The sequence below is a fragment of the Columba livia genome, chromosome 26, assembly GCF_036013475.1.
Source record: "Columba livia isolate bColLiv1 breed racing homer chromosome 26, bColLiv1.pat.W.v2, whole genome shotgun sequence".
Lineage (NCBI taxonomy): Eukaryota > Metazoa > Chordata > Aves > Columbiformes > Columbidae > Columba > Columba livia.
Genome location: NC_088627.1, coordinates 2,684,760 through 2,698,769, shown reverse-complemented (window position 1 = coordinate 2,698,769; position 14,010 = coordinate 2,684,760). Strand labels below are relative to the sequence as shown.

General features: G+C 56.3%; 1 protein-coding gene and 2 long non-coding RNA genes across 3 annotated transcripts; 1 reads left to right on the top strand and 2 right to left on the bottom strand.

The window, feature by feature from the left end:
* Nucleotides 1-212: 212 nt before the first annotated feature.
* C26H1orf216 (chromosome 26 C1orf216 homolog) lies at nucleotides 213-3,794 on the bottom strand. Its single transcript, XM_065041503.1, has 2 exons — nucleotides 3,643-3,794; nucleotides 213-2,325 (listed from the first exon to the last, which is right to left on the bottom strand). Exon 2 carries the CDS (start codon nucleotides 2,307-2,309, stop codon nucleotides 1,476-1,478), a length of 834 nt encoding a protein of 277 aa, XP_064897575.1. The 5' UTR covers nucleotides 2,310-2,325; nucleotides 3,643-3,794; the 3' UTR covers nucleotides 213-1,475.
* Nucleotides 3,795-3,987: 193 nt separating this feature from the next.
* On the top strand, nucleotides 3,988-12,083 carry LOC135576419 (uncharacterized). The gene is made up of 2 exons (XR_010468141.1): nucleotides 3,988-6,260; nucleotides 11,871-12,083. It is a non-coding gene; the product is annotated as an uncharacterized LOC135576419 (long non-coding RNA).
* LOC110364139 (uncharacterized) lies at nucleotides 9,119-12,760 on the bottom strand. The gene is made up of 3 exons (XR_002422704.2): nucleotides 12,433-12,760; nucleotides 11,654-11,936; nucleotides 9,119-11,497 (listed from the first exon to the last, which is right to left on the bottom strand). It is a non-coding gene; the product is annotated as an uncharacterized LOC110364139 (long non-coding RNA).
* Nucleotides 12,761-14,010: the final 1,250 nt, after the last annotated feature.

Genomic DNA, 14,010 nt, shown 5'->3' with positions numbered 1-14,010 from the left:
CGGCAGGAGACGGCAGCGGTGTCACGCCTGTTTCTGAAAGCAAAAAGCCTTTTAAATTGAGAAATTCATCTAAATGAACTAAGCGCGGGTGTTGGTACAGCAATGAGTGCACCCAGGGATGGGAGACGGTGCTGGGACCTGCGCCCTGACCTGCTGCTCCAGCGCATCCCCGCAGCACACTCAGGGAAATGAAGGAACAAATCTGAGCTCTCTCACCTCCAAAGCGTTTATTAAGGTGCGCAACATGCCCACGATCACACGTCTGGGACACAAAACAGGCAGCAGGCGCTGGACATGAATGAGCAGGATGCGGCGGCAGCCAGAGCAGCACCAGCTTTCGGGGGTGCTGCAGGACCCCTCCAGTGAGCCGTGTCCCCAGGACTCTGGGCAGGATGGGTCCCCTTGGTCCCCTCCTGGCTGAGCCCTTGGCTGGCAGAGAAACCAGCCCACTGCTGTTCCTTCTGCATCAGCAACTTAAATAGAGTCATACATGTCATACTAACACTTAGTAAAATACAGCAAACAAACACAGCATCTCCTTTTTAACCTCTATTTGATGACTGCTCTTTGTATTCTGTATGCAGTTCTCACTGGATAAAATGCAGATTAGAAAAAAATACTCTCTTTGCTTTCGAGTGATAAATTAATACAAACACCAACAGCACGACTTCGCAAGCAGCTTCCTGATCATGCACCGTGTTAAAGCATCTCCCGCAACAGACAGATGTGCATATACACACACTGGCTGCGAGGAAAAACCTAAGTTAACTCTTCTCTAATACTGAATCTAAAAAATAAATATATATATTGGATTAAAATCAGTTGACACTTAAATTCACTCTTCAGCATTCCGAGGTCACTTTTCAGAGTGATTTTTATTTCCCTCTCTCTCCCCATCGCTCTGCATGAGTTTAGATCTTATCTGCAAAGCTTCTACATGTGCTTCATTAGGCCGTGAACCCAAAAGCGGCTCCGGACACCTTGGTCCCACCGAAAGCACCAGCAATGTTTAAGGGTGGCTGGGTTGTTTCCGAACGGGCACACGGGTGGGGATGTGGGGGTGAGGTGGGCTTGTGTCTGTGCCCCAGGACACACTGAAGTGCTTTGCCAAGGTACATTTAAAGCTTTGCTGCCCCGAGGCCCACAGGGAGCTCAGAGCCTGTCCCGCCACAGCCTCACACAAAGGAGATCAATTAGATTTAAAAGATGAGCCTCGTCATCCCAGGCTCAGCAAACCCCAAGGTCCTGATGTCTACCCAGCCCGACACCACAGTCCCAAGACCGGTGGGACATGGTGCAGGAGAAAAATTAACTCCCATGCAGAGGGAAAATCAAGATGATGCTTTGGGGACTCTTGGCTAAGTTGGAGAGAGACGGGAAGGACAGGGCGGGCAGCAGGCGCCCAGCGAGCGCTCAGCACCAGCGTGCAGCACAGAGATGCTGCTGACCGGCCCCGCACCGGCCCTGGGGGCACCTTAGGGACTGGGGGCAGCCGCGCCGGCGGGACATGCCGGGCCGTGCTGCATACAGCGGATGAGCTCCTTGCGGTTGTCCAGGATGGTGTCAAAACTCTCCTGCAGCCGGTTCTGCTGGTCCACGACTTTCTGCTGGAGGCCGTGGATCCAGCGCAGCAGGGCCAGGCGCCGGTACATCACCAGCTGGATGTGGTGCTTCTCCTTCTCCCGCTCCTTGAAGCGCTCCTTGTCCTGGAGGTGCTGAACGGCCTCCGCCAGTGCTGGGAACAGGGTCCCGGGCTCAGCCGCCCCTACCTGGGGTGGGGTCCCTGGGCGGGGGGCAGTGGCGGGAGGGTCCCAGGTGCTGCCGCAGGCACTGTCGGGGCTGTCGATGCTGAGGGAGCTGCTGGCGTAGCCGTTGTCCTCCACGGGGGAGCTCGGGGCCTCGCCGCATCCCCCTCCTGGCTCCTCGGTGGCGTTTTGGCCTCCCGCCCCGCCGACCTCCGCTCCCTCGGGGGGGCTGCGCACCCCCGGCTCGGGGAGACACGGCCGCACAGTGCCCAGGCTTGGGGCGGTGTCCCTAAGCCGGCCCTGGACCATCTGTCTCTGCGTTAATAACAGCAGATTATCGGACGGATTTGCGGTGTTTTCGCTCCGGCTGGAGCTCTCCTCCAGCGGGGTCCCCGGCGCTGCCCGGCTCCAGTTCTCGTTGCTGTCACACACCTCTCCCACGAAGTTGGAGTTGGAGTCCTGCCCGCAGCCGGCCCCCGGCACGGCCGTGCCCAGCGCCGGGTCCCCCTGGCCCTGCCGAAACGGGGCGTTCGCCGCGGCGCCGGGCACGCAGAAGGCAAACATCTCGCTGGTCTCCTGCCTGCAAGAGAGAGGCAGAGCCATAACGCGTCTGTTTAGCATGTGGGCTGGCACAACCAGAACTGCGATCGGCCACAGCGAGATAAAATATTACTTTATTTGCCTCTCCTTAAAACTGCTGAAGCCCAGTCAGGGGCCAGGCCAAAAGCCAACTGCCCGAGGCAGAAGGGCTCAGCCTTTCCTGGCGTTTGGCTGCTGCTCTCAGTGTGTGCCCAGGAAACATCGTCAAGGGGTGAGTCCTCACCCGAAGCAGAAGTTTGGGCAAGCACCTGCACCCATTTCTCCTCCTTGGGAGCTGTAACCCAAAACCACCCTTCACAGCTCCCCTTTGGTGCCTGTCGGAGGACATCGTGGCATCACAGGACGCAGGCATGCAGCCAGCACACTCTGCTCTAGCAGCATTTGTGCTCATGGTATATGCAATTAATTCAATCCTGGTAAAGGTTTGCTTGGAAAGAGCTGCTTTTCCAGCAGCAATAAAATTCATTTAAGCAGGTGAGAGTGCCTGGGCTCCTCTGCACAAACTCAGCCGTCTCCCCTGGGCTGGGCTGTGGGTCGGGTCTGGTCTCCACCAGCACCCAAACCAGTAATGCCGCCAGGCAGATGCCTTCTCTGCAAGATGGAGAGCAGAGAGGGCCAGAAAAGGAAAGGTTAACCCAGCATCTCTTGCCGGGTCATTGGCAGCGAGAGCGGATCTCTGAGCTCTCTCCCAGCAAGGACACGCTCACAAGAATCACACAAAGGAAAACCCATCGAGTGCTCCAGTTTCACCCCTGGAAAGCCGCACAGAGGCAGGAACAGGTCTGGGGTGCAGTGTGCCCGGCTTGGGGTGTGGGCCAGGGGCTGCAGCAGTGCCGGGGTCCCAGGGCAGAGCCGTGAACATGCACCGTGTCGTGGTACAACCGTGGGCCAATCTCTCAGCACCGTGCCCTGCGGCTGGTGGTACCCCACAGTGTGCAGGATGCCTAGGGCAGGGGACGGGGAGCTCAGCCCCACAAGTGCTGTTTACCAGGGGAAGGATGGCACCCGAGAGAGGAGTGTGAGAGCCAGGGGCTCCTGAAGGCCTGAGGGTCCCCCCGCCCCGACCCTGAGCTGCAGCCATCGGGGTGACACCCGCGTAAATCCGCATCCACTGGATGCGCCGTGGGAGGATGCGGCCCCGGCGGCACCGAGCCCAGGAGCATCCCCGCACCCCCGCGCCGCAGCCGCACTGCGCCGGGAAACCGCCGCGGGGAAAGGGGAGAAGGAGGAACCGGGGACGGCTGCGACCCCCGAGCCCACCCCGGCCCCGCCGCCCCCCGGCCGGCCCCGCACTCACCGCGCCCCGGGCTCGGGCCGCCGCCGCCGCCGCGGGTGGGAGCGGAAGCGGCCCCGCGTGGGGAGGCGTCACGGCCGCACTTCCGAGCGCGGCTGCGGGGGGGCCGGGGCTGCGCTGGGGACAGATGTGTGACTGTGCATCTCTATAGGCGCCGTGCCGCTGGGTGCAGCCACCGCACCCGCGGGAAATCCCTCCGTGTCTGCCCGGCCTAGAGGGGAAAGGGGAAAATTCCCACCCGTGTCAGCCCGCGGGTGGGAGAGGCTCCTGGGGGCAGGGGGCGTCGGGCTGGAGCCTCCCGTCAGCCACCGCCCGGCGCAAGGTGGGAGCGGGGCTGTGCGCTGGGCTGGGTGCATGTGAGTGTATCTCTCGTGGGTTTCACCCGGGGTTCAGACACCCCAGCTCCTTCCCCCTTCCTGTGCTGTCGGTCCCGTGAGCCTCAGCAGGTTCCCGCGGGGACGGGGGGGACGGTGGGAACCCCATGCTTAACAGGGCCTTTATTCCCCTCGCCCAGAGCCAGGGTGTCTGTGCGCTGGGAAAGGAAAAGGCTCAGCAACATCAAACGGCTCCCACAGCACTGAGAGTCACATGAAACACCATGAGTGTTTTGGGAGATAAAGAGGCTTTGTGGGGCTGGGGGGGATGCGCGGCGGTGAGGCCTGGGAGCCGGGGTGGGGGCAGCCGGGGTGCTGCAGACCCCCGGTTACCTGCAGAGCTGCCCTGGTCAGGGACAGTCTCACCTCCCTCTGGGTCCAGCTGATGTGACCACCACCAGCATCCCATGGGAGCTCGGGATGGACGTGGCATGAGCACAGCACCATCACCCCATGGGCTCTGCCACCCAACCCACCCTGCCCAAAGGGAGTCTCACCCATTGAGGACTCAGCACCACCCAAAGGAAGAGGAAGAGGTGCTTTCAGGGTGGACAAAAATCCTCTCCAAAGCTCCTGACTGGTGGAGGTGGGATGTAGGGGAGAAATGCTGAGAGCAGATGTTTCCCCCCTGATATTGCAAGGATTTGGAGCAGTGGAATAAGGCTAATAAGTGAAAAATAAGTTCTTTTAACTTCCCATCTGCCTGACAGGCCCCTAGGCAGCCTCTCCTGCTCTGGACTGCTCCAGCCCCCAAGGCTTCAACACCTCCATCAAGAAGAAATCTGTGAGATGGGACCGAGAGCTGCACCCAGGGCACTGCGGCTGCAGGAAAGCCTGAGATTAAAGAAACAAAACCTTCCTGTCACACAGGAAAGGCAGAAACCGACTTAAGACATGTTGGGCAGGAAAGAAAAAAGAGTTTGTCCAAACAATGGACTGAGCTCTGCTCTGCCCTGAGCCAAGTGTTTACTTGTTGGTGCTGCTTGTTAGTGCTCAAAGCAAAGCAAGATATTTGTGACTGAGAGCTAGGAGGAAAGTTTCATCTGTTCAGGGACCTTCTCCTCCCATTTACTGAGAGGAGGAGCATCTGAAAACGGGCTCTTTTCACCACTTGAATGAGCAAAATCAAACTCCAGGTTCAGGCCAGGTTTAGCTGGTGGGGCAGGAGCAGGTTCGCTCCTCTCTGGGTTTACTCATCCCCAGCACAGTGATTCCCACAGGGCTGGTCAGGGTGGACATGCTGGAACAGCTACAGACCTGCTGCTTGGGCTCTGGCTCCGCTGGCGGGAACCTCCCCTGGATTTGGGGGTTTCCTCCCCCAAGCGCCGTCCGTGGTGGGAGCCGGGTGGGTGCCGGGTTCCCAGAGGGAGCTGGGAGCATTGGGTGCAGGGGTCAGTCTCGCTGGGGTTGGTTTTGCACGTGTTTAGCTCAGGTTCAGCCCAGCAGCCCCAGTCCTGGATTATCAGTATCTGATGCAGACCAGAGGGATTTGCTGCTTGCAATGAAAACAGCCCCGTTTCCCTGCAGAGCTGCATCCCCTCAGCTGCCCCTCACCCCAAAGACGCTGCCAGCAGGGACAGCTCGGGGTGCCAGAGAGGGGACGTGGGGACATGGGGATGGATGGGCTGATCCCTTCAGGGACAGGGGGACAGACAGGGTTTGGAGGTGGAGGGGACTTAGCGATGGATTTCAGAGTCATCTTCCCCTCCTCTTCCCCCACTTTGTTCCAGAAATAAATTAAAAGCTATCTCTCCAGGAAATTAAAACTCATTTAAGAAGACTGAGCGCAGGACATGATGCGCTGGGGTTTCAGAGGTGGGTGTCCCGGTGCACCTCGAAGCTCAGAGAGGAGAAGGGTGCTGGGGTGACCCCCCAGAGCTGCTCCAGAAACCACTGCCACCAAAGCAGGTCCCTTGGACCCTGGGTGCAGCCTGGCTGTGGGACCCCCTCTTGCACCCAAGATGAGGAATCTGTCCTGAAAGAGTTAAGGGTGAAACATTGCAGAAATTTAAAAAAAAATAAGAAAAATTACAGAAGAAAAAAAATGCCATGAACCACATGCGACCCAACCTCCCCAGCGGCTCATCTGAGTTTAATAACGGAGAAGGGAAATCTCCCAAAAAGCTCTCAGAGAAATTAAAGTAAACAGCGTGCTGACCTCCAAGCCCAGGCTGCCCCGCCGCTGACTCGGCCCGGCTGCGCGGCCACCGGCTCCTCGGCCAGCGCTGTAATTGTAAACATGTTCAGGTAAATACAAGCGGGGGGTGTTGGGTGGTCCCTGGGGAGCCTGTGGCCGGGTGGGAGCAGCTCTCAGCGGAAACCGCAGCCGAGCATCAAAGATGTGGCCATAGGGCATGCCGTGGACTGATGGCTCCGGGCAGTGTGGCCGTGCTGTGTCCCCAGATGCGAGGGGCTTGGCATGGCCGAGGCTTGGGGACCGAGGTGGCCTGTGGGCCTAGGAGCCACCGGGACCATCACACTGTGGGTTTGGGACTGCAAAACTCAACACCAAGAGTGCTGGCAGGTCCTGCTGATGGAGGGAGGAGGAGGATGCTCTAAAGGGTTTGTCCTCTTGGCCTCGCAACATATAAAACAACACTCTTATTTTTGTAGATGTTGGGTCATTTTTGTAGGCTGAGGGAAGGAAAAGCAACCCCGGGCTGTGTGAGTGCTGGGGCTCCTCACTGGGGAGGGGACGGCAAAGCCACTGGCCTCCGAGGGGGTGGTGGGAGCTGAGCGTTGCTGCCAGCCTGGCCCTGCTCTGTCCTCAGCCCTCTCCCCATCCCCATCCCCATCCTCATCCCCATCCCCATCCCCATCCCCAACCCCATCCCCAACCCCATCCCCATCCCCAACCCCATCCCCATCTGCATCCTCATCCCCATCCCCATCCCCATCCCCAGCCCCATCCCCATCCCCAGCCCCATCCCCATCCCCATCCTCATCCCCATCCCCATCCCCATCCCCAGCCCCAACCCCATCCCCATCCCCATCCACATCCCCATCCCCATCCCCATCCCCAACCCCATCCCCATCCCCAACCCCATCCCCATCCCTGTCCTGTGGTGCCCTCACATGCAGCATCCCCTCGTCTGCGTTTCCCGTGGGGATTTTTGGAGAAAACTCCCCTCCAGGGCAGGGGAAGGGGTTGGAGGGGGCTGGATCCGGGTGCCTCGCAGCCCCAGTGCCGGGCTGCTCCCCACTCCCTGCCATCTACCTGTAAAACAAATCATATTTCAATCAGACTCAAAGGCAGTGACAGATGCGCTGTATTTGGTGAAAAATGCCAGGAATCCACAGCCAGATTGGATTTCAGAGGAGCTGGGAATCCCATTGAGGCCAGAACATTTGCACGGGACTGGGGGGCAAAGCCCCTCCCAGGCCTCAGGGTCAACCCTGAGTGGTGATGGGGAGAGGAGGAGGAGGAAGGGGCTGCAGAGCCAGAGAGCCCAGCAGAGACGGGACAAAGCATCGGTGACGGGGACCCAGCTCTGGCCCAGGGACATGCAGCCCCATCAGAGACCCCCTCACCAAACCCCCATGTTTGGGGAGAAACCTCCTCCCGAGCCCTCCTGCCTTTTTGCTGCCCCGACTCCCAAACCCAGGGCTGATCTTGGTTTGGGAGAGGGGCTCTGCCGAGAGCGCAAAGCTGGGGTCCCGCAGACGTTTCCTCTGGGGTTTATCAGCTGCGGAACTACAAACGGGGAATATTGACGGCAGCTCCACCCCTTCCAGCAGCCCGGGACCCAAAAATCACCATTTCCTCTTGGCCTGTGAATCACTAATAAACTCCAGACAGAAAGCTCTGATTAGGAAATTGTTTGGGAACTGGAGGGGAAGGGGGAGGGATGGGTGCTCGCTACCTCAGCCGGGGGCTCGGGGCAGCTTTGGTGCTCGGTGTCACCTCATCTTGGGGTCCCCATGTCTGTTCCAGCCACGAGCAGCACCCCATGCCCAGCTTGGGGGCTTCTTGGGTCTGGCCACAGCCAAAGCTCACCAGGGGGTGGAACTGTCTGTCTGTGAGGATTTGGGGATGGAAATCACTCTGTACATACTTGTTTCTTTGATGGGACTGTCCCCTCCCTCCCTGCAGATGAAAGGCTCAGGGCAGCTCCCTGCACCCCCCCAACTGCCACGCACTTGTCCTGCAACAGAAAGGCTCCACATTTGGACCTCATAACACAGAAAACTTCAGGATTTTGAAATTTCAGTCTTGGACACAAATCTGATACATTCCATAAATGCTTTAATTTATCCCTTTGTCACAATATTCGATAAAAGGTTTCGTTTCAGCCACTCTGCTTTGATTAATAACTGTAACAGATTCTAACCTGAAGGAATTGTCTTATATTGCGTTCGTGGAAATTAAATGTGTGATTGCACATAGTCAGGATTTTCTGATGTGGAAACTGCCCCACTGGAGAACTCTAATCAAAACCCACTTTTTTTATTCCTCAGTTCCCCCTTCCACTATAACAAGTCAAAACATCTGCTAAAATTCAATCAGAGCAAAACTGGCTTAAAAAAAAGTTCAAATTCTGAGTGTACAATTAAACGAGTGTCCACGTTGCAGCCAGGTGGGACGGGGCCCACGGCCCTGCACGCCGGGTGTGGGTCTGGGGTCCTGGGGGGGTCCCACTGCCTCGTCCCCCTGTCCTGACCCCGTGTCACCGGGAGCCGTGCGGTGCCACCAGCACCTGCCGGAGCTGCCACTGCTGGGGCTGATGGTGACATCCCGCCAAGGCTCGGGGCATCGCTCCGTCTGTGCTGGTACCGGGCAGGATCTCCCCAGCAGAAAAGGCCTTTGAAGCAGAAGGCGCCTTTTAAACCGAAAAGGACGTTTTCCTTATGTTTGACATCCTCTACTTTTTAATAAAAATAGAAACGCTGGAATTCCAGGGTTGGGTTCCTTTTCCTTCCTCTTTTGTCCTTTTCCATGGCCGACGTGGGGTTTAAATGTCCCTAAGCCATGAGAAAAGGATGGAAAAGCAAGAGGGAAAACCCAAACCCCAGAGCATTTGGGAACAGCAGCACTTGTGTGAGCGGCAGCTGCTGCTGTTCGGTGCCGATCCGACCGTGCCACAGGTGCCCCTGTGCTGGCTGGGAAGCGGTGGCACATTTTTGAGGTCAGAAAGCAGAGTTTTCAGCAATTAGAGCAGCATGCCAAGACAAACCCCCGCTTCCTGGCGGGTCCGTTCCCACCAGCCGGTTTGGGTCCCGGCGAGACGGACCCCGGCGTGGGGCTCTCCTGGCGGGAGCAGCCCGGCAAATTCTCTCTGCATGGGTGAAATTCCCTCCGCTACCGAGGTTATTATCTCCCAACAGGAACCAACAATATCCTTTCATTTAGGCACTAATTTGAACAATGTGCGTGGCCGGGGGAGGAAGGGCACTCGCTGCTCCGGAGCCTTTGATAAATCCGGGCAGGAGCCAAAGCAGAGGGAAAACCAAACCTCGCGGTGATGCGAGCGGCTCAGCAATGCGGGGCCACGGGCTGGTGCTGGTGCACACACGTCCCCAGCAGCTCCCCAGGGCTTGGTGACAATGTCCCATGGGCTGTGGCCATCTCACCCTGTGCGGTTTGCAGTGCGATCAGCACAGTTTGCAACTGATCCCAACAGGGATCTGCCACGTGGCCGGCAGCAGCAGCATCCCCATCCCATCCCATCCCATCCCATCCCATCCCATTCCTGTCTCCATTCTCATCTCCTATCCCATCCGTATCCCCATCCCATCCCACCCCATTCCCGTCTCCATCCCCATTCCACCTTGATCTCCACCTCCATTCTCATCCCATCCCATTCCTATCCCACCTCCATCCCCATCTCCATTCCATTCCCATCCTATTTCCATCCATATCCCCACCCAATTCCATTCCTATCCCTATCCCCATCCCATCCCCATCCGTATCCCCATCCCATCCCACCCCATTCCCTCCCCACTGGCCACCCCAGTGCTGGTCCCTCCTGGGCAAACCCTGTGGGTGTTTGCAGGGGAATTTGGGGGGATTTCTACTGTATTTACTCTTAAGGTACAGCCGTGATGAATATTCACACCCGTGTGGGGAGAACAGGGGTGTTCCCCACCAGGGTTATCAGTTGGAACATCATCTAATTGATTACGTGGAAATTGCTCCTGGTGGAAAGGGAAGCCCTTGCCTCGCTCTCGGTGAATTCATTTGGCTTTCGCCGTTCTTCGCTGTGCTCAATTAATCTTGTTAAAGTGATATAATTTTAGCTTGCACTTCACACACAAGGGTATGGGGAAGGCCTTGGCTGATAACAAGGGGAGATTTGTTAATGAGGGGGTAACGGGGGCTCAGTCCCTTTGCACAGGGTGGTCAGTGGTAGGACAGAGGCTCCTATCCCAATATGTGGGATCAGCCCTGAGACCAGTGGGACCCCAGGGTGCCATCCCAGGGCCACCGGGATGCAGGACGCTGGGTCCCTGTGCTGTCCCCAGCCCCAGACAAAGAGCGTTGGTTTCACGGCCCCCCGGCAGCTGGCGCGGGGGGACATAATCCCACAAATGTGCTGCTGCGGGGGGCTCAGCGGGAGAGCGGGGGGACACGCCGCTGAGCCCCCACCGCCCCTCTCCATCCCGGCTATTGACTGCCTAAACAGTTCTTTGGTGATTACAATGTAAATATAGCTTTTCATGGAGTAAAGGCCTTTTATGGGCTGCACACACACTTAACCACTTAACCCCGGCACAAAAAGAGCAGTGAATGAGCTGGTTAGAGGCTGCTCGTGCAGAAAAGCGGCCCCTGAATAGGATTTGGGGAGCTCTGTGTATCAATTGCTGCGCTCCGGGGGCCTCAATGGGGCTTCCTGCGTTCGAGCATGTGCCAAAGGGCTCGTGTGGGGATGGATGGAGCGTCAAAAAGAAAGAGAAGAAGAAAAAAAGCAGCTGCTTCTCTTTTATAAAACAATGATTTATTCATAGCGACTTGGGGAAGCAGCGGGGGGACGTGGGGAAGTGCCAACGTGATGCTTGTCCTGCTCCATGCCCAGGAGATGCTCAGGGTTGAGCACAGGGACCCATGGGGACCCCTGGACAGCAGCGGGTACCGTCCCCACACCCGGGATGACGAAGGGCTGGTGACAAGCAGATCGAGTCCAGCTCCAGCCTTATTTTTAGGCCTGTGCAGCTGGAGGGATGAAAGGAGAGGAGGAGGGAGAGCAGGAATGGGAACAAGAGACAAACAACGGCCCAGCAGATGTTGGGACTGACGCTCTTCCCCCCGTAGGATGTGGCTCTTGGTGATGCTGGGTCTGATGGGGGCTTTGCCAACAGCGTGGACCTCGTCTAACATTTCCTTTCTTGCCTTTTCCCGTCCCAGCAGAAGGGGATGGGGCTACAGGTTGGGCTGGGGGCTGTTTGCAGCAGCACCTCGGGAGCCGTTATCAAGCCGTTATCTCCTCTCCAAAGATCACACACACTCGGTGAGCCACCCCACAACTGCCACCTCCAGGCTTGCTGGGCTGGGGAGCAAGACGGAGAAAGGAAAACCCTTTTATCTTTTCTCTAATCTTGTGTTTAATTGCAAAAGATCGGGAAAAACGTGGCATTGGGGATGCTGGGTGGGTGCGAGGACACACGCGAACACGCGCACGTCTCGCCCTCCAAAGGGAACTCACCTCTCGGGCGCTGATCCTGCGGCACCACGCACATTGTCAAACATTAAAAATTACTGTAAGGGAAGCAGCACAGAGCGCGTTGCATGAGAAGCAGCCTTGAGGAGCAGGGGAAAAGAATTAGATGAAAATAAAATGAATCTCTTGCAAAGCTGTAAGATTTGCTTCTTGCCCCTCCCCTCTGCGGTGCAATCTTTCGTGGTGTTTTCTTTAATTACAGCTGGTTTATGTCTCTGCTGCCTGGAGAAGCATCGCTGGAGTTGGCCATAAATTTGGCTTCTGGATGCTACAAGAGAAAATAATAACCCCCAAGGACTGAACATCTGTCCACGCGGAGCACGTGCAATGTTATAATTAATATTAATGACTAGTAAATACAGAATGAGACTCGTGCTCTACAGGTCACCTAATAAACCCAGCCTTCCCACCATCAGTCCTATAAGGCTTTTTATTTCTCTCTCTGCTCTTGGTTCTTGCTTCTCAGTGAGGAAAGCGCTCACCTGCTAATAATAGTGAGCTCTCGTTTTCATTTTCCTATATTCTTATATAGTATTTCTGTATTTTTTGGGTTGCCTACTCTATTTCAGTTAGACTGGGGCCATTCCTGCCTGTTTCTGCTGCTCCATCTTCTGCATTTCCTTCTGTAATAACGCAGAACCCAAAGGAAAAGAAGCAGGAGTTGCAAACGTCACCTGCGCTATAGGATATTTCCACGGGCCCAAACCCTAGAAATGCCACCCCAGCTAACGAGGGAGGTAAAGAATCACGACCTGGACACTTACCCGGGTGCCTGGGGGGCTTTTTGTCCTTTAACGCTCATATGGGGTCCGGGATGACCGATGGAGGTTCCAGGACAGACAAGGCGCAGCCGCCCTTGTGAGCATCGCGCACCAAACACACCCCACGCTTCTCGTGTGACCGCTCGGACAGTTTCCCACACGCTGGAAATACAGATGATTTTAGCCTGGATCCATCTGGTTTCCCAAATAACCTGTCTATTTGATGAATAACATAAATTAAATTAGACAAGACAAACAAATAGTTGTTTGTGGTTTTTTTTTTCTCCTCGCTCCCTTTTAGTCTCTTGGCAAAAAGGAAAAGAAAACATAATTCAGTGAGTACCTTGAGCCCCTGAGGAGTCGTGTGGTGGTGGAAGCTCCGGTTCTGAACGTGTCTGCAATGCCAACCTTTAACACGCACCCAGGGCCCTTCCTGACTCCGCTGCCAAGCTCTTCTTTAATTTCTTCACTGTCATTTATGTTCCTAAGAGCTCATTTTCTCTGCAACCTCAGCAGGTAACGCCACAGAGCTCCTCTCACCGAGGCTCCACGGTGCAGCCGAGGATCAGGTTTTATTCCCCCCGTCCCTTGTGTGGGTTGGGGAAACTGAGGCAGGGAGAGGGGCAGCTTTACAGCTGCCCAATGGGGAAGAAACCTCAAGCTGCTGCTGTTTTTGTGCCTCAGGCAAAGCCAAAACTGAATGTCACCAGCTGGACCTGCCGGGAGTTCACCCAGGATGTGAGGAGCGGGGAGAAGCAGGGAGGGAAGGAGCTCGTCCTCCAGCCCAGGACCCCCATTCCCACCCTGACCCTCTCCCTGTCACCCCCCAGGGTCAATCCCCCCACCAGACCCCTGCAGCAGCAACCCAGGGGGGGATTTTTCTCCCCGCTAGCACAGCGGCATCATCTCGGTGCCAGGAGGGGCGAGCGGAATCAATAGGTGAAAATGAGAAGGCAAAACCGAGTTAATGTGCCAGACAGGAGGTGTTGGGGGAGCCCTGGGGGGATGCAGAGGGGGTCAGTGAGCAGGGGGGGTCACCCCAAAGCCCAGCGGGGAATTTCTGGGGTGCAGCACAGCTCTTACCAGCGATATTCAGCAAACCCTGAGCTCCTGCAAGGCTCTAACAGCAGAAACATATACTCTGGACAACAGCAGTGCGAAATCTTCCCACTCTGAAGTATTTCAATGTATAAGCTCTTCAGGGCCAACAATAGTTTTGTGAGCTTGGCTCTGGAACAAGCAAAATACATTTTGAAGGAAAAATTCTAAAGGAAAAGGGAAACAAACGCCATGGTTGTGGCTCGCAGATGCTGAGGTCAGTGTGGTCTTCAAGCCTTCACATGCAAAAATATAGCAATTAGAGGTCTATATAAATTTAATCCCTTGCAACACCAAAGAACACTGAAAATTGTACCAATTTCCTCTGGATTAAAGAGGAGAGTCCGAGGTTTAATCCTCCTTCCAGTCCCTTTTGCAGAAGGAGGAGTGTTCTCCTGCTGCTCTCTAGCGGCAGCCACTACTCACAAAACTGAGAAGATGCTGAGATTTTGCAGCTTCGAATGTTTTTGCCCAGTAAATCTG

Bases quoted from the DNA above. Each gene is read 5' to 3' on its own strand.
- C26H1orf216 (XM_065041503.1), bottom strand. From the start codon at position 2,309: ATGTTTGCCTTCTGCGTGCCCGGCGCCGCGGCGAACGCCCCGTTTCGG.